The sequence below is a fragment of the Carcharhinus amblyrhynchos genome, chromosome 12, assembly GCF_965287045.1.
Source record: "Carcharhinus amblyrhynchos chromosome 12, sCarAmb.v2.hapA, whole genome shotgun sequence".
Classification (NCBI taxonomy): Eukaryota; Metazoa; Chordata; class Chondrichthyes; order Carcharhiniformes; family Carcharhinidae; genus Carcharhinus; species Carcharhinus amblyrhynchos.
In genome coordinates, this window is record NC_137335.1 from 10149906 (window position 1) to 10168681 (window position 18776).

At 42.6% G+C, this 18776-nt stretch overlaps 1 protein-coding gene across 2 annotated transcripts in view; it reads right to left on the minus strand.

The window, feature by feature from the left end:
* Positions 1-4341: 4341 nt before the first annotated feature.
* gzf1 (GDNF-inducible zinc finger protein 1) overlaps positions 4342-18776 on the minus strand; it is a 31540-nt gene continuing 17105 nt past the window's right edge. For both annotated transcript variants that reach the window (XM_080200055.1, XM_080200054.1), the window contains 3 exons: positions 10291-10458; positions 8401-8558; positions 4342-5905 (listed from right to left, as the gene is read on the minus strand). In XM_080200055.1, the coding sequence (XP_080056181.1) occupies positions 5240-5905; positions 8401-8558; positions 10291-10458 (992 nt within the window). In that variant the 3' untranslated portion in view covers positions 4342-5239. The remainder of the gene's footprint in view (positions 5906-8400; positions 8559-10290; positions 10459-18776) is intronic.

An 18776-nucleotide genomic window follows, 5' to 3' on the forward strand; every position in this document is an offset into this window, starting at 1 on the left:
AGAGAGAGCGGGAAGGAGAGAGGGGGGAGAGAGATGGAAGAGGAGGAGGAGGAGGAGTGGGGGGGGGGGGGGGGGGGGAGAGAGACCGCAAAAGAGAGAGAGAGACACGGATGGAGAGATAGCGATAGAGATAGATAGGTTGGTATGCCACAGGACAAAAGAATAGAAAATGCCAGCATTTGGGGAAATATACAGCCAGATCTGTGTGAGAGCATCAAAAGCTACTGGAAACTTTGCTCATCAGAACTTTCAAAATAATTCTGAAAAAACCAATTATTGCCTCTTGGATCACGCACAAATGTAAGCAAGCCAGCACCGTAATGAGCTTGTTGCTTGTGGAGCTTTTAAATTCTACTCTAACAGACACTTTGACTGCTCTGGTTAAAAATTCAGTTCGTATTTCAAATTGATATTAATATACCTGATCACAAAAGAGTTGCAAAATCGGAACACTTCATCACTTCAACTTAAAACAGGCGGAAGAGAAAAATTTACAAACTAAGATACTGTTCTCAAATTCAAAATTTCAGAAGGTTTCAAGTATGGTATGCCTTCTGTATGCTTTAATCACGCTAAAAAATGTACACATTCATCCCCTTTTTTATATGTTTGCCTCAGATTACACACCTGTTGGGGAGGAGTGGGGGGAGAACCATTGAATCAAACAACATCAGTAGCATTGGAAGCATTTTAACTCCCACCTATAGGGAGGGTTCACCTGGCGTTTGCTGGTGATTTAAAAAAGGTGCCATTGGCAGCAGTCTGGTTTGTGCCCACTATCTCGGACACGGGCACAGGAAGTCAGAATGCTCTCGAGCAGTTTTGCCAGAGCGTTTGTGTTATTTGTCACGTAACTACCATCACCAATTGAAAATGTCAGTCTGCACAACCGTCAATTGCTTGGGCATCGACAAAGGGTCACCTGCACTCGAAACCTCAGTTCTTTTCTCTCGTTACAGCCGTTGCCAGACCTGCTGAGATTTTCCCTTTTGGTTTCAGATTGCAGCATCAGCACTAATTTGCTTTTACTTTCGTCAATTGTTGCTCATGTGACACAGTGAAAATTGCTCAACCATATAAACGGGATATCTGACTGAAGAAATTGGGCTGAGACTACTTCATTTTCGCGGAGCAGAAAATGCTATTATTTGCATTTTGTCTCCATAATTTTTTTTAATCAAAGGCACTTTCCACACCATAATCCTCAGGCTGAGAAAGGGGTAATTAGGCCATGAACTCCAAACAGCTGCAATCATCCTGTTTCATAATCAACCAGTGGAAAATCCGACTGGGGTGGGACAAGGTGACATTACCAATCTGTGCTCAAAACTGAAAAATAGACGATACGTATTAAACAATGATAGATTAGACCATCTAAAATCCAGAAGGATTAGCAGAACATCTAAAATGGATCCTGCCACCACTGGAGGGTAGAACGCAGCAACAAGGTGTAGAGGTGTTACAGTGGTTAAACGCTGCTACCTCACTGTGCCAGGGGCCCGGGTTCAATTCTGGCCTCAACTCACTGTTGGTGAGGAGTCGGCACTTTCTCCCTGTGTCTGTGTGGGTTTTCTCTAGGTGCTCTGGTTTCCTCCCACAGTCCAAAGATGTGCGGGTTAGGTAGACTGGTCATCCTAAATAGACCCTAGTGTCAGGGGGATTAGCAGGGTAAATATGTGGGGTTATGGGGATAGAGCCTGGGTGGGATTGTGATTGGTACAGACTCGATGGGTTGAATGGCCTCCTTCCGCACTGTAGGGATTCTAAGAGGTATGAAAACACTGGTGCAGAAGGGGCAAAAGGGAACAAAACATTAGAAAATTGGCAAACAGAATACAAGTAATGCTCAAACGTAACAGTGGCAGATTTGAGTGGCGCATATATGAACGTACAAAGTATTCAAAGCAAGAGTCAAGAGTTTGAAACCATCTGGATGCTGCACTGCAGCAACTTCCCAAAGCTTCTTCACCAGCACGTGCCAAACCTGGGTAAACAAGAGCAGCAGATACATGGTAACACCACTACCACCTGCATATTCCCCTCCAAACTGCACACCATCTGGGCTTGAAGCATAACATGACTCCTTCACTGGTGCTGAGTCAGAATCTTGGGACTCTTTTCCTGTAACACAGACTGCAGCAGCTCAAGGGGGTGGCTCACCACCACCTTCTCAAAAGGAAATTAGGAGTGGACAATAAATGCTGGCCTAGCCAGCGCACCCACATTTTCTTACTGCTGTGAGGGATGTAATACTGAAGCTATGACAGAGATGTCGCTTCTTTTATGAAAGCGACGAAAATCATATTTCTAAGCTTGTGCAATTATAGAGAAGAGTAAAATTTGGCAAGTTTAGGTTCACAGGACAGAAATCTCTCGCAAGACTACCTATGGACCAGCAGCAAGAACCTAAACAGCAAAATGTGTAGACAGCAAGTTAAACACATCTTTATGGGAGGGCATTAAAAAAACTGAGCTCTAGATAGAGATTAAAACTGAAATGAAACTTGGAACATCTGATAAAATCAATCATTAAGGTGAAAGGGAAGCTTAGAACTGCAGGGCTGCAGTGGTTAACACTCAGTGCCAGGGACCTGGCTTGGGTCACTGTTTGTGCGGAGTCTGCACGCTTTCCTTGTGTCCGTGTGGGTTTCCTACGGGTGTTCCGATTTCCTCCCACAGTCCGAAAGATATGCTGCTTAAGGTACACTGTCCATGCTAAATTCTCCCTCGGTTCACCCGAACATGCACCAGAGTGTGGCAACTAGGGGATTTTTACGGTAACTTCACTGCAGTGTTAATGTAAGCCTACTTGTGACACGAATAAACAAAATTTAAAGGTTAAAAGAACGTATGAAAAGATTTGTGGGAGAAGGAAAAGAGTAAGCGCTTTCATCGGCAAATCCAAAGTATAAGTCGTTAAGGAGGGAGAACCACTCAGGGATGAAGCCGGTTTCATGAGGAATGGAGGTGGAGGGATTAACTGAATATTTAGTGTTTTTTTTTAAATGAATTGCAGTGCAAGTGAAAATTTAAGTACAACCAGACGATGTGGAACAACTGTTGTGGAAAAAGAGTTGGTTCTGAAAGAAGTCGGAAAGGATAGGTCACCACACCCTCATGACACACATCCCTGATGGCTGAAGGGTGGCCTCCAAGGATTGACAAGGATTTTGCGATCTTGCTTAAACGCCTGGCAGCAGAGAAAAGCTGATATAAAACTTTTTTTTCCACCTTCCCAGATGGAATTTGAAGATAAAACACCATGCCAGTGGGCCTCCTAGCACTGCCCACAATGGGACCCATTCTAAGTGTTAAAATAACCCATGCGTATACATGTAATGCTGCTAATGTGATTTAATGAGCCCTGGCTCTTTAAGACAGAGTCCTATTGCTGTAAGTAAAGGCATCTGCAATTTTCCATCACTGTAAAAGTAAAGTAAGTAAAGTTTATTTATTAGTCACATATAAAGGCTTACATTAACACTCCAATGACGTTATTGTGAAATTCCCCTTGTCGCCACACTCCAGTGCCTATTCGGGTCAATGCACCTAACCAACATGTCTTTCAGACTGAGGGGGGAAATCACAGCACTCAGGCGAAACCCATGCAGACACAGGAAGAACATGCAAACCCCACACAGACAGTGACCCAAGACGGGAATCGAACCCGGGTTCCTGGCGCTGTGAGGCAGCAGTGCTAACCACTGTGCCATCTTACTGGATCAAGGGAGGGGGAAGAAGGCAATGTGATTTTACTTTTAAAGTTCTTCCATACCTTTTAAATGAAAATAGGAAGATAGAAGGGCAGAAAGCGTTTATCAAGATATTGAATTAGATTGATAAATCTCTAACAAGTTTTCTTTTTGAGAAGAACCAGATGTCAAGTTGGTAAATGAAAATAAGGTTGGAGAAAGTCTGGACAAACTGATGAGTTTGTTCGTTACTGATGGGATATATTGGGTGTTTAAAAACTTTCCCATCACATTCGTTTTCAAGAGATATCACAATCTGATAAATAAAAAAAATCAGAAAAACTGAAAAACTTCCCAAAAAGATGCCTGAAGCTGTTGAGTAAGTTAGCGTGCACAGATACAGAGAGAGAGAGAGAGAGAGAGAGAGAGAGAGAGCGCCACACGGCATTTTGACTTGATCGTCCCCAAAACCTGAATATCATAGTCAGCGATGGAGTGAAACAAATCTTTCCTACTACAAGAATTCACTATATGCCTTATACATCCTAAATTACCACGTCATATGTTTTACAGGGTTAATCATCATCCTGACTTAAGCTTCAAGACATTGGCGAGTAATTTGCAATCTTTAAAAGAGGTTTTTCTTAAAAAAAATGTTCAATTCACACACGTTTGGTTTTACGAAATTACCAAAAAAATTGTGAAATCAAATGGCAATTTTTTCTTTCAAAATTGCTCATCTGTCTACACGGTACTAAAAGGTACGTGCATTTCCATGGGGGATATTGGGAGGTAAATGCTGTTACCCACATCGTAAGGCTACGGGTCTGAAATGCTACAGTTATCCACAAAAATAGTAAGAAAGTACATTTGTCCGTTGTTAACCAACAGTTTTTTTTTGGACAAAAACCTAAACATGCAGTTTTGGTTATCAAAGAATTATGTACCATATTATGATGCCACAATTAATGTCAGATTACAGATTAATCATTCTGTGTAACAAAAGGACAATTAAACACTTTTCAGAATCTTCCTGCCCGCCGGGAATTGTAGCGAGCATAGGTCTATTGACCTTAGGTGGGATTTTCCGGTCTTGGGTTGAGTGCAGCCAAAAAATCCTGCCCTTTTAGCATCACTGGATTTGCTCTGGAGGACCCACCAAATCATACCAAATGAAAAGGACCTCCAACCCTTCATCATCCAATAGTCAAAGCTTAACTGCTCATTAAAATTTACTTGCTTCAAGAAAAAACACATTGCATGGAAACCCAGCACAAAATATATCAGGAAAAATTGGAAGCACAAAAATAAACTAAACTGCAGCTTTGAGGTTCAAAAGGAGTTAAGGATATAAACCAGTGCTCTTGATATTCCAGATTATCCGGCTGCAGGGTAAAAATTGCAAGTATTTCACAGATGACCGAAAGATGGCAAAACGTGACTTATAATTTATTCTTTACTCCCTTCCAAAGCCTAGATTTTGATCACTTTAAAGTTAATCCATAAATCTAGGGGATTGTGGAAACAATATAGCTGATTAATACAATCTACATTTGAATATTCTGCATACTGGTCACTCCATTCACCGTACTCTGCAATGTTGGCAGATTATCAGTCTGCATTACAGTTAGCTGTGAAGAACCTGTTGATATGGTGACAGGTGTCGCACTCTGCATTTGCCCAACCCCAGCGGCATGTGTCAACATGTTACCGATGTGACTAGTCATGGCTAGGCATGCAGGTACAGAAATTGTAGTCACAATGCTCGTGCTAGGGGTTCCGCTTTTTTCCAATGCACTGCTGTCAAGCACGAGAGCCTGTGCACTTGCAGCGCCCAGCTGTTCAACATTAGCCAAGGTGTGCAGGTGAGGTTGCACTGAGTCTGTTGGTGCATGGAGTACGGCAAGCTCATTGAAAGTGGCTGTCATGGAGGCTGCCTGAGTTACCATTGTGATGGAAGGCAAACCAGCTGACCTCCAATCTGACGTACCAGACGTATGTTGTTCGTGTGAAGAGATGTTTCCATGGAGCGTTACTGCATTCTGGTCACTGATTATTTCTGGACAAGCCACCGATTCCTCTTGAGTTTCTGAGGGGGCAACTTGCTCACAATCGACAAATGAGTGGAGATCCGTTCTTTGAATATGGCTCTTTTTAGCACCCTCATCCAAAATGACGAGGAAGGATTGCCACGGTGCATTCTTGTTATGAACCTGTTAACAATGAAATTTTTTAAAAATTGCAGCAGTCATTGAAAGATTACTTAAACAGTTTAGAACACAACACAGCTCAAATGCACACAAGTTTTAAATAATTAACGAAGCACGTACCAAGCACAATGCACCGAGCTGGAACCTTGCTGAATGTGCTCATTCTGTCACACTATATGTCACTTTCATGACTACTGTAGAGCAAAAGCGAAAATGGTCCAGAAATAGCATAAACAGCGGAACGTGGAGTTGAGGCCACAATCAGCCATGGTCTTTTGAATGGTGCAGCAGGCTCCAGGGGCCAAATGGCCTCCTGATACTCCTAATTCAGAGCGGCACGGCAGCATAGTGGTTAGCGCTGCTGCCACTCAGCGCCAGGGACCCGGGTTCAATTCCGGTCATGGAACCAATTAGTTGATGATTTGAAGCAGGTAATGAGCTCTTTGGCATATGATTCCTAATCACTGTCTGTGTGGAGTTTGCACGTTCTCCCTGTGTCTGCATGTGTTTCCTCTGGTTTTCTCCCACAGTCCACAGATGTACGGGTTAGGTGGACTGGCCATGCTGAATTGTCCCTTAGTATCAGGGGGATTAGCAGGGTGAATGCACGGGGTTACAGGAATAAGGCCTGGGTGGGATTGTGCACTACATGGACCAAATGGTTTCCTCTTGCACAGTAGGGATTCTATGATTCTTACGTTCATAGTGAAGGTTAGAGAAGTTTTACAGGAAAACAAGACAAGCTGCAAGAGGTACCAGCACTGAGAGGCTATAACTATTAGGAACTGGGATATTTCTTTCTAAAAAGAAGGTTGAAGGGTGGTCTGGTAAGTTTTGGACCAAGTGTTGGCAAGTGGGATTAGGTGGCAGATCAGGGCCTTTTGTAGCGGTGCAGATTCGATGGGCCAAAGAGCCTCTTTTGCACTGCAGTATTTTGCAAAGGTATTTGAACAATATTTAACGCAATAAGGACAATGAGGTTTTAACACTTGAGAGAAAAATGACCATTCATCAAAATAAATGAATGCAACTTTCTTCTAACTGTGCATGAATTGGGGGTGAGGGGGTGGGTGGAGGAGGAGAGTTAAAAAGGTAAAATGCAATTGGATCTGTCCAACAATGGCAGCACAAATCTAATGGTTAGGATTTGGCACTTACAGCCGCAGTCTGGGTTCGATTCCTGGTCAGGCAATCCCATTTGGGGTGGCAATGTGGCTAGCATTGCTGCCTCAGAGAGCCAGGGACCTGGGTTTGATTCCTAGCTTGGGTCACTGCCTGTGCAGAGTTTGCATGTTCTCCCCGTCTCTGCGTGGGTTCCCTCCCACAGTCTGAAAGGCATGCTGGTTAGGCGCATTGGCTGTGCTAAATATTCTCCCTCCATGTACCCGAACAGGCGCAGGAATGTGGGGACTAGGAGATTTTCACAGCAACTTCATTGCAGTGTTAGGATAGCCTACATGTGACACTAATAAGTAGGTTTAAACTTAGATAAAGGGGGAATTACTGGGGCAGTGGACTGCGAGGATGGGGTCTGGTTGGGATGCTTTCTGTCAGAAAGTTGTGCAGACTCAATGGCCTCCTCCTGCACCGTACGGACTGCATAATGATGATCACATCCCATGCTCACTCCCAGCAAGACAACTTCGGCTAGTTCCACTACCCTGCCTTTGCCCAATAGCCCCACATTATTTAGATAATTATACAATTCCCTTTGGAAAGCCATGATTAAACCTGCCTCTAACACACGCTGTGTCAGGCTTTCCAGATCAAATAATTTTCCTCTGTTGTCCCCTTGTTCTTAAATTTGCCATCCTCTGCTTTTTCACCATTTACCAATGGAACAGATTTCTCTTTCTCTTGAGGCCAGACCCCTCGACAGATTTTAAACACCTCTATTAAAATCTCATCTCAGCCTTCTCTTCTGAGGAGAAAAGCACCAGTCTTCCAATCTAGCCACAGACCTTAAGTCCCTCACTCTTGGAATCACTGTCATGAATATTTTCTGCGTTCTTTCTATAAAGAATTCATGTCCTCCCTAAAGGGTGGTGCCCAGATTCAGACACAGTGCTCCAACTGAGGCTGAAGCTTTTTAAAAAAAATTAGTTTGTGGGACATGGGTGTCGCTGGCTGGCCAGCATTTATTGCCCATCGAGGATAGTTGAGAATCAACCATATTGTTGTGGCCCTGGAGTCGCATGTAGGCCAGACCAGGAAAGGCTAGCAGATTTCCTTCCCTAAAGGACATTAGTGAACCAGGTGGGTTTTCCCAACAATGGTTTCATGGACATCAGTAGATTCTTAATTCCAGATATCTTTTACTGAATTCAAATTCCACCATTTGTCATGATGGGATTCGAACCCGGGTCCCCAGAACATTAGAGGAGTTTCTGGATTAATAGTCTAGAGGTACTACCATTCGGCCATCGCCTCCCCTAAAACACTGAACAACGACTCACAGGGGAAACAGATTTATTAAGTGGAATCACTCAGATACTTACGGAAGCGTGTCTTCTGAGCGTAGATTTATCAGTAAAGGTCCTCCCACATGCACTGCACATAAAAGGTTTCTCCCCTGAATGTATGCGATAGTGGCGTTGCAGGGCATTCAGCTGTGTGAACTGTTTGCCACACTGATCACAGCAATAGGGCCTCTCCCCTGAAAAACACACAAATTACCGGAGGCTAAAACACAACACTGCTTGCCTTAATGTTTCAAAAACCTTCAAACATCAGTATTATAACGAGCAAATACAAATTTCAAATTATGATCCAGGGTGGTGCTGTTTAATCGCTTTACACACTTCCTTTAGGCAGTAAGGTGAAGGAGCGAAAGTGATCACAGGCTGATTCAGCAGAACAAGCTGTGACATGAACATTTCTTCCAAGGCCAATGCACTTAACCGAAGATCACCTATAATTTCATGATTATTTTTTCCCTTCTCCTTTCTTAGGGTGCTGACTACTCGCACCAAGAGCCTGTTGCTAAGAAGTTTAAAAAGGTAATAAGTTTATTTATTACTGTCACAAATGTTACATTAACACTGCAATTAAGTTATGAAAATCCCCTGGTTGCCACACTCCAGCGCCTGTTCAGGTACACTGAGGGAAAATTTAACATGGCCAATGACCTAACCAGCACGTCTTTCAGACTGTGGGAGAAGCCGGAGCACCTGGAGGAAACGCACAGACATGGGGAAAGCCTACTGACTCCACACAGAGTGACCCAAGTCATCGGGGCAGCACAGTGACTAGCACTGCTGCCTCACAGCACCAGGGACCTGGATTCAATTCCCAGCTTGGATCACTCTCTATGTGGAGTCTGCAAGTTCTCCCCGTGTCTGCGTGGATTTCCTCCAGGTGCTCTGGTTTCCTCCCTCAGTCTGAAAGACGTGCTGGTTAGCTGCAATGGCCGAGCTAAATTCTCACTCAGTGTACCTGAACAGGCGCTGGAGTGTGGCTACTAGGGGATTTTTACAATAACTTAGAATCACAGAAACTCTACAGTGCAGAAGGAGGCCACTGGCCCATTGAGTCTGCACTGACCACAATCCCACACAAGCCCTACCCTCATATTTACACATTTACCCACTAATCCCTCTAACCTACGCATCTCAGGACACTAAGGGGCAATTTTAACATGGCCAATCAACCTAGCACATCTTTGGACTGTGGGAGGAAACCCATGCAGACACAGGCAGAATGTGCAAACTCCACACAGACAGTGACCCAAGCTGGGAATTGAATCGAGATCCCTGGAGCTGTGAAGCAGCAGCGCTAACCACTGTGCTACCATTCCGCCCATTCATTATAGTGTGAATGTAACCCAACTTGTGACTAATAAATAAATAAAAAATAAAGCCAGGAATAGAACCTGGGTCCCTGGCACAGTGAGGCAGCAGGGTTAACCACTGGGACGCTGTGCTGCCCCACCCAACCAGCTTCCTTCCATGTTTGGAGTTGAGTGGGTGGCATTTGAGGACCTTACAGCTGAGGCTGATCTGTTATAAGATGGCACACGTCTTCCAACAGTAATGGCATGGCAAAGGATTCTGGTATATATACTTTACAGCCTGAGAAATTATTTCAAAATTCAATTTACTAAATTATTATAAGGATGTTTAATACCTATAACAGAACCAGAAACAGTGCAAAAACTATTTCCCACCCATAACAAAGCCAGCCATTTCTTTCCTCCAACTGGGTTGCGTTTCTGATCTGTAATGTGAGTTATTTTGATACAATTGCTCCAGATGAATGCTACATTTAGAGAATCTACATTAAAGCATGCTCAGGTTTAGCGTTTGACTGAAGTAAATAATAAAATGAGGCCTGTGTTTTGATCCATTCAGCTTTCATAAGGAATAAAGTCTGATCAAATCCTGTCACACCTGTGTGAACTCTAAGGTGTTGGTGAAGAGAATTCCTTTGTGCGAAAGCTCGGTAGCAGATCTCACATACAAATGGCTTTGATCCGGTGTGGATTCTGTTATGATGCTTCAGGTACTCCTTTGAAGCAAAACTCTTGCCACATGTTTCACACATAAAGGGTCTTTCACCTGTAAGATAAAGATCAAATTAATATAACTGCATAATATTGAAATTTGTGATCTGAAACTGCAGTGACTATTACATTGGAACAGAACGTTGTTCAGCTCCACAAGCCTGTCCCACCATTCAATGAGATGATGGCTGACCTATATGCCAACTCCACCCATCTGCAGAGCTCTGGGGTGCAGAGGGATCTGAGTGTTCTAATGCATGAATCACAAAAGGCTAGTATGCAGGTACAGTAAGTATTAGGTATGCAGCATGCAGGTACAGTAAGCTATCAATTAATGTGAGAAAAATTGACCACAAGTGTGAAGTTTAAAGTTTATTTATTAGTGTCACAAGTAGGCGCACATTAACACTGCAATGAAGTTGCTGCGAAAATCCCCTAGTCACCACACTCAGGCACCTGTTTGGGCACACTGAGTATTTAGCATTGCCAATGCACCTAACCAGCATGTCTTTTGGACTGTGAGTAGAAACAGCAGCACCCGGAGAAAACCTGTGCAGACACAGCATGAATGTGCAGATTCTGCACTGACAAGCTAGGAATCAAACCCAGGGCCCTGGCATTGTGAGGCAGCAATGCTAATCACTGTGCCAATGGGCTGCCCAGGAGGTTATGCTTCAGTAACACAGGGCATCAGAAATATTGTGTACTGTATTGGTCTCCTTATTGAAGGAAGTATATAAATGCATTAGCAGCAATTTGGAGAAGGTGTGTCAAACTAATATCAGGAATGGGCAGATTGTCTTATGAGAACAGGTTGGGGGGGGGGGTTAGGTTTGTATCCACTAGAGTTTAGAAAAGTAAGAGGCAACCTGATCGAAATCTTTACGCTCCAGAGGGGTATTAACAGGGTGGATGTGGAGGGGCCGTTTCCTCTTGTGGGAGAATCTGGAACTTGGAGTCACTGCCCATTTAGGACACAGATGAAGAAAAAAAAATTCTCTCAGAAAATGTTGAGTCTCTGGAACTCTCTCTCTCTCTCAAAAGGCATTGGAAGCAGAGTCTCTGAATATATTTAAGGCCTAGTTAGGTAGATTCGTGATTAACAAGGAGGTGAAAGGTGAGCGGGAGTCTGCAGGAATGTGGGGTTGAAGCCACAATCAGATCAGCCATGATCTTATTGAATGGCGGAGCAGGCTTCAGGAGAAGACTGGCCTACTCTTGCTCCTAATTCTTATGTTCAGAGAATCCAAGGATCCCTACAGTGCAGAAGGAAGCCATTCAGCCCACTGAATCTACACTGACAACAATCCCACCCAGGCCCTATCCCCGTAACTCTAATGTCTACCCCGCTAATCCCTTGAACTGATGCATCGTTGGACATAAGAACATAAGAAATAGGAGCAGGAGTAGGCCATCTAGCCCCTCGAGCCTGCCCCACCATTCAATAAGATCATGGCTGATCTGTCGTGTCTCAGTTCCACATTCCCGCCCTCTCCCCATAACCCTTAATCCCCTTGCCTATCAAAAACCTATCAACCCGCGTCTTAAATATATTCAGCGAGGCAGCCTCCACCACTTCAACGGGCAGAGAATTCCAGACACTAAAAGTCAATTTAGCACAGCCAATGCATTTAACCTGCACGTCTTCGGACTGTAGCAGGAAACCAGAGCACCCGCAGGAAATCCATGCAGACACGGGGAGAATGTGCAAACTCCACACACACAGTGAACCAAGCTGGCAATCTAGCCCAGGTCCCTGGAGATGTGAGACAGCAGTGCTAACCACTGTGCCAGCTTGTTCTTATGCCTTAGCTCCATATTGATAGCAAATTTAAAGTTACTAACTGAATTAGCACCCACTGCTTTGTGGAAGAGAGTTCAACACTCCTATTATCCTTCACATGAACAAGATTTTCCTAGTTCTCGCCGAATGGCCTGGCTGACTTTAAGGTCATGTCCCTTTGTCCGAGACAACTCCACCAACGAACAATTTCTCTTTCTTTCCTAAATTTTTTTCAAAATACTATATAATCAATTCACCCCTTAACCTTTAATATTTCAGTGCTTACATTTATGCAAACTCTCCTCATAACCTAACTCTTGGAGCATTGGTGACTGTACACTGATTCTTCGAAAGCCAATATATCCTCAGGTGCCTTGTCCAGAACTGTGCACACTATTCCACTTGCAGTCCAAATCTGGACTTATTGAAACATATAAGATGATATAAGATGATTAGAGGTTTAGATAGGGTGGACAGTGATAGCCTTTTTCCTCGGATGGAGAAAGCTAGCACGAGGGGGCATGGCTTTAAATTAAGGGGGGGTAGTTATAGGACGGATGTCAGGGGTAGGTTCTTTACCCAGAGGGTGGTGAGGGATTGGAATGCCCTGCCTGCTGCGGTTGTAAATGCGCCTAGTTTGGGGGCGTTTAAGAGATCCGTGGATAGGTTTATGGACGAAAAGGGATTGGTTTAGGTTAGAGGGTCATTGTTTTTTTTTGGTTTTTTTTGTTTTTTTTAACTGGTCGGCGCAACATCGTGGGCCGAAGGGCCTGTTCTGCGCTGTTATGTTCTATGTTCTATAACTGTGACAACAGTTTCTCCTTCACAGAGATACAAAGAGAAAGTGTAATTGCTGGAATTCAGAAACAAAAGCACAAACTGCAGAAATATAGATGGACCGGTCAGCATCTGAAAGAGAAAGACAGACTAACCGAAACATTAGATGGTACAAACTGTTGTAACTGCTCCTATACACGTGGATCAATAGATCCAAGAATGCTAGAACAAAATGCGATAATGGGTTCCAGTCGAAAGAGCAGTTTAATGAATTATTGACAGCGGAGTACGCAAAGATTATGCCGACTCAGAGCTGATGTTTGAAATGTTGGCCTATCGTGGAGAAAGCGTTTTTATTTTTTTTTCTATTCTGTCAAAGCTGCTTTTGGACTGCACTCTGCAAATATCACTTACATTCTACAAATCTGCAGAAAGCTTTTATTCCAAATGCTTATACAAGGTAAAGTTTGAGAATGGAGAAACTCCAGATAAAGATGAGTAACAGAATCAAAATGCTCTTGGGGAACAGACCAGTCCTGGGAAATGCTGTATGTTTGGTTATTTTAAATGCAGAGTTTGGTGAGTCAAGTGATTCCAACTTGAGATTATGCTTCAGCCAGCATGTGGGCTCCTGATGCCCCAGTGGTAGGGGTGGTTTGCATGCCCCAGTGGTACAGGTGGTTTGCACATGCCACAGCTTGAAAGCTGACGCATAAAAACAAAAGCTCAACTTTCAGAACTTGAATTTAGCTACTTCATGAGAGAGGCCACAAAATCATACATAGGGAAATCAAATGAATTGCTGTGGTGACATTCTACTTATAAATATTATATTGCATGCCCTGTCATAATGCCAACATAATGAATACAGCACACAAGCTGCTTTACTAGTTAGTGCCTGGTGTGATTTTTCTGTAAAAGTCCCAAAAGAGCAGTTACTTTAACACTTTGCATTTCTAAACCACTCTTCATGTAATGTGACAGCTCAGGGAATGCAACAATACAAAACACAAGATACCAGCAGGGATGAGGCAGAATTAAGCAGTTACTGGGCGCACGGGTGAAATGATAGGGTTTCAAGAGGTTTTGCAAGTGGCACGGTTAACAGGCTTGGGAAAAGACCTCCAGAGGGTGGGTGTGCAATGACTGATAACTAAGTGGCAGAATAGACAAGCACTACATCAAAACTGTAAAAGGAAAAGGTTTGTTAAAGGCAGACTGAGATTGCTCAGCAAGGGACCATTATGAGGTGCAAAACAAAAACATGGAGGGTAAAATCATTTCATTGTGGAGGAACAAAGCCAGTGGAGTTTAGGAAGGATTTGAGCACTGAGAGCAAGTTATCCAGTGCACAGGTGACATGGATCCTTAGATTTTGGATGACTTGAACTTGCAACAGATGGAGATGAGTCGGCTTGTAATTAGAGGATTTTATAACTTAACCCTTGAAGACAGTGGTGCAGGAGGTGAGCAATGGCATCACGTGTTTGGAGTTGATGGCACCATTCTTAATGTGTACCTCTAAATGTACCCTATCTTAAGCCATCTCTGCAACATTCCTGCTTATCCAGGCTTCATTCCCTTCTCAAACATTTGCTTATACTCACCCTGACCCCAAGAAAGGTGATCTCTCTTATCCTTCCATCTAGCACTCTTCTGGTAATACAGAACTACATTCCAAAGTTATGCAAACTACTGTTAACTTACAAATTATCCATGATCTTTAAAGCTCTAGCCTAACTAATGATCACCAGCACAAATTCCAACAAAGACATTTCACTGTTCATTTTGTTGCATGTGGAAACTTGGTGATTAATTGGGTTGTTCTATGAGCTTAACAGGCAAAAGGAACCAAATGATGCCATTCTTCTGTAACAACTCTACAGAAGTTATATTTATGGTTCTCCAGCGTCCTCCAAAACCAGCCCTGCTATTTCTGTCAGCTCCTCTCCATTATAGTTTCTATTTGCAGTGGGCTTTTCTCTCTTTTGAACTTATGTCCTCATCTGATGGAGCACTGAAAGTCTTGTTTATTTCAAAGGTTCTGTACAGAGTGAAATTTTTCTTAAATGAAAAAGCGTCCGTCTGATTTCACCATTAAGTCATTTAACAAAATTACATTACCGTGCAACTTTGCAATGTACAATTTCAGGAATTAAGCATGCTAAAATGTGCTTGAAAATAATTAAAATTTAAGTTGACATTTCAATATATTACTTCAGGAAATGCTGCATTATGAAGTTACACTTTTGGGGATTAAATATAAGCCAATGTCTGGATTACCTATTCAGTTGAACGCAAGACGTTCCAAAGCATTATTCATTGAAGAACGAGAGTTCACTGGCTTTCTAGACCAACAGTTATCCAACAGCCAACACCACGAACTGGTCATTCATTGAACTGCTGTTTGTTGGACCTTGATATGTACAGACTCCTACTGCGTTTGTCTTCATTACAGCAGTAATCTAAATTTGTAAAGTTTTATTTATTAGTGTCCCAAGTAGGCTTACATTAACACTGTAATGAAGTTGTGAAAATCCCCCAGTTGCCACACCCATGTGCCCGTTCAGGGTCACTGAGGGAGAATTTAGCGTGGCCAAAACCCACGCAGATATGGGGAGAACGTGCAGACTCCGCACAGACAGTGACTCAAGTCGGCAGTCGGACCCGGGTCCTTGGCACTGTGAGGCAGCAGCGCAACTGTGCCTCAGCTTGCACCCTAATTATTAGCCACAAGGCTTGGGACATTCGGATTACATAACCTGTGCTATAGAAATATCATACTTTTTATTTCTGTTCAATTTTGTCAGTGTCTATAATTAGAGAGAAAAGTACATTCCCTTGTTCTTGGCTAAAAGATCAGGATCAGAACCCTTGTTTCTTCATACCTCCTGCAAACCCAATCAGATACCGTTAATGGCTCCGCCTCAAATAGTTTTCAACTGTTGACATCTTGCCCATTCTCTCTCCTCAGTTCAAACACAACTGCAACAATTCTTCCAATTGTTAAAGCTGCCTTTAAATTCAGTTCTCTATTTCAAGCGAGTATTCATTTTTCTCTCTCCAACTCTTGCATTTAAGGTGGTGATAGACGATTCATCCCTCACTGTGTTGTGACCTTTATTTTACCAAGATTTTTGATCAGTGCTTTGCAATACAGTTCTAAGCTGCAAATGCTTTCTTGTCCTTCTGACTGCAACGAAATTGAGATCCATTTCTTCTCCTGACCTCACAGCTATGAGCTCTTCACCTTCCCTGCCTTTTCTTCCTATGAGCTTTGAAAATTTAAGCTTGCTTCACTCATTACTTTTTCGAGATAATGGCTCTTGGCACCTGAACCTTGGTAAAATCGGCTGCCAAACTGCTCAAGTTATAGATTAGATTTTATTTTTTGAAATGGCAGTCACCCTCATTTAGTTGAGGAATTTACGAAAATAAAGTACAAACCTTGTATGGATATCGTAGTGAGAGCATGACTAATAAAGGGAATTAAGCTAAATCCAAGTTGGTCAGTTTTCAATAATGCTCCAACAGCATTTGCCAAAACCTATCTTTATTCCCTTCCCGTTTCAAAGTGAAAACGGGAGTAGTCAGAGGCTTTTTGGGTCGGTGAAAATGGCAATTCAAGCCAGCAAGTCACCAAAGATCCTTAGGCAGCACCTTTCAAACCCACGACCACTTCCATCTAGAAGGATAAAGGCAGAACACACATAGGAACACTACAACCTGCAAGTTCCCTTCCAAGCCACTCACCATCCTGACTTGGAAATACATTGCCATTCCTTTGCAGTCGTGGGGTCAAAACCCTGGAATTCCCTCCCCACTGGCATTGTGGGTCAGCCCACAACACGTACAATTCAAGAAGGCAGCTCACCACCACCTTCTCAAGGGCAACTAGGGATGGGCAAGAAATGCTGACCAGCCAGCGACACCCATGAAACATGAATGAATAAAAAAAATACACAAATGGCGGAAACATGCCAGAAACTAGAGGATAGTTAACAAGACCTTAGACACAGTTAATTTACTGAAGCACTTACTTTATCAACTGTAACCCAGTCTGTGGATCAACTAGAATAATTGTCAATAATATTGTCACTAAACAAATGAAGAAATTCCAGAATTGAAAATTCTGCAAGAGGCTGATCAGTTCAATAAACTGTTGCAATTATAAACTTCATTAACAGCTTCAAGAGGTTTTAATAGTGAAGTCTAACTAACAAGAATTGCCTGGTCAAGACTTCAATCTGAAGTTTATCCTGTGGATTTTTAATCAGATCTATAAAATCTTGTAAAGACAATCCATTCCAATTAGCTATGATATTAATGACCCTTTCCTCTAGTTCATGAAGGCATTAAAATTTCTCCTGTGCTTCCAGGTTTAAAGTTTATTTATTAGTCACAAGTAAGGCTTACATTAACACTGCAATGAAGCTACCGTAAAATTCCCCATGTCACCACACCTGGAGCCTGTTCGGGTCAATGCACCTACCCAGCATGTTTTTCAGACTGTGGGAGGAAACCCACACAGACACAGGGAGAACATGCAAACTCCACATAGTTGACTCAAGCCAGGAATCGTACCTGGCTCACTGGTACTGTGCTAACCATTGTGCCACCACGCCACCCAGGTTCTAGCAACAATACATATCTGACTAAACAAAGAGCACCAAAGAAGACAACAGTAGTTTTTCCTTTCGGGGGAATTAATAGGTCTTTGCTACACACTTCTTTCCAACAGGACAATCTCAAGCAGAGAAGCTTGCTTTGGGAATTTACAGGCATGAACCAATCTGCTACCATTTCATGCCAGAACACGAGTGCCACCAGTCATAAATTTGGACTGGACATTTGGTTTACACTAAATCTGCTGTTATTGATTAAATAGTTTGTGACCAAAACGCAATATTCAGTACATTAACATTTCCTTTTTATTTATGAGAAATATATCTATATTCTTCTTGAAACCAATGATTAAGACTTCACTCATCGCGCTCTGGGGCAGCAAGTTCAACAAATTCACCACCTTCTGCGAGTAGTTCCTCCTCATCTCAGTTTTAAATCTACTGCCTCTTTACCTTGACCTCTTGTTTTAGACTGCCCCACAAGAGGAAACATTTGGTGTACATTTACTTTGTAAATCCCTTTTAAAATTTTATATACCTCGATCAGATCTCCCCTCAACCTTCTAAACTCCAGGAGTATAAACCCAAACTGTTTAATCTCTCCTCATACATCAACCATTTCATCTAAATAATGCATGGGATAGGGAAAAAATATATACCAGCCAACTAATGGAATAGAAAAGGCCTCATAGGCCTCAAGTGGTGGGGAGGTGGATTTGAGACCAGGGAGAGATCAGCCATGATCTGATTGAAGGACAGAGTAGGCTCGATTTGCCTACTCTGCTTCTAATTCCTATGTTCCTATTTTCAATAGCATTAAAGTAAAAGACAAAATGCAAACCTGATACATACTGAAACCACTGGCGATTGAACAAAGTCAAACAAATAATCAGAACCCCAATTTATCTCTACTAGGGAATTTCAGCTGAATTCGATTCATATTACCATGTACCATATTGTGGAAGCGTTTATACATTACATCCTCTTTGTTAGATGTGCACAAATTGAGACTGAAGTTTGACTGATAAAACCATTTGGACAATATGGTAGATCATCAAATGATCAGAGTGTGATCCTTTACAAAGAAAACCATTTATGGCTGATACATGAAATAAAAACTAGAAAACTTAAGCAATTCACAGTAGGTTCATCAGTTTCAGAAGAACATGATGTGGACATGCCGGCGTT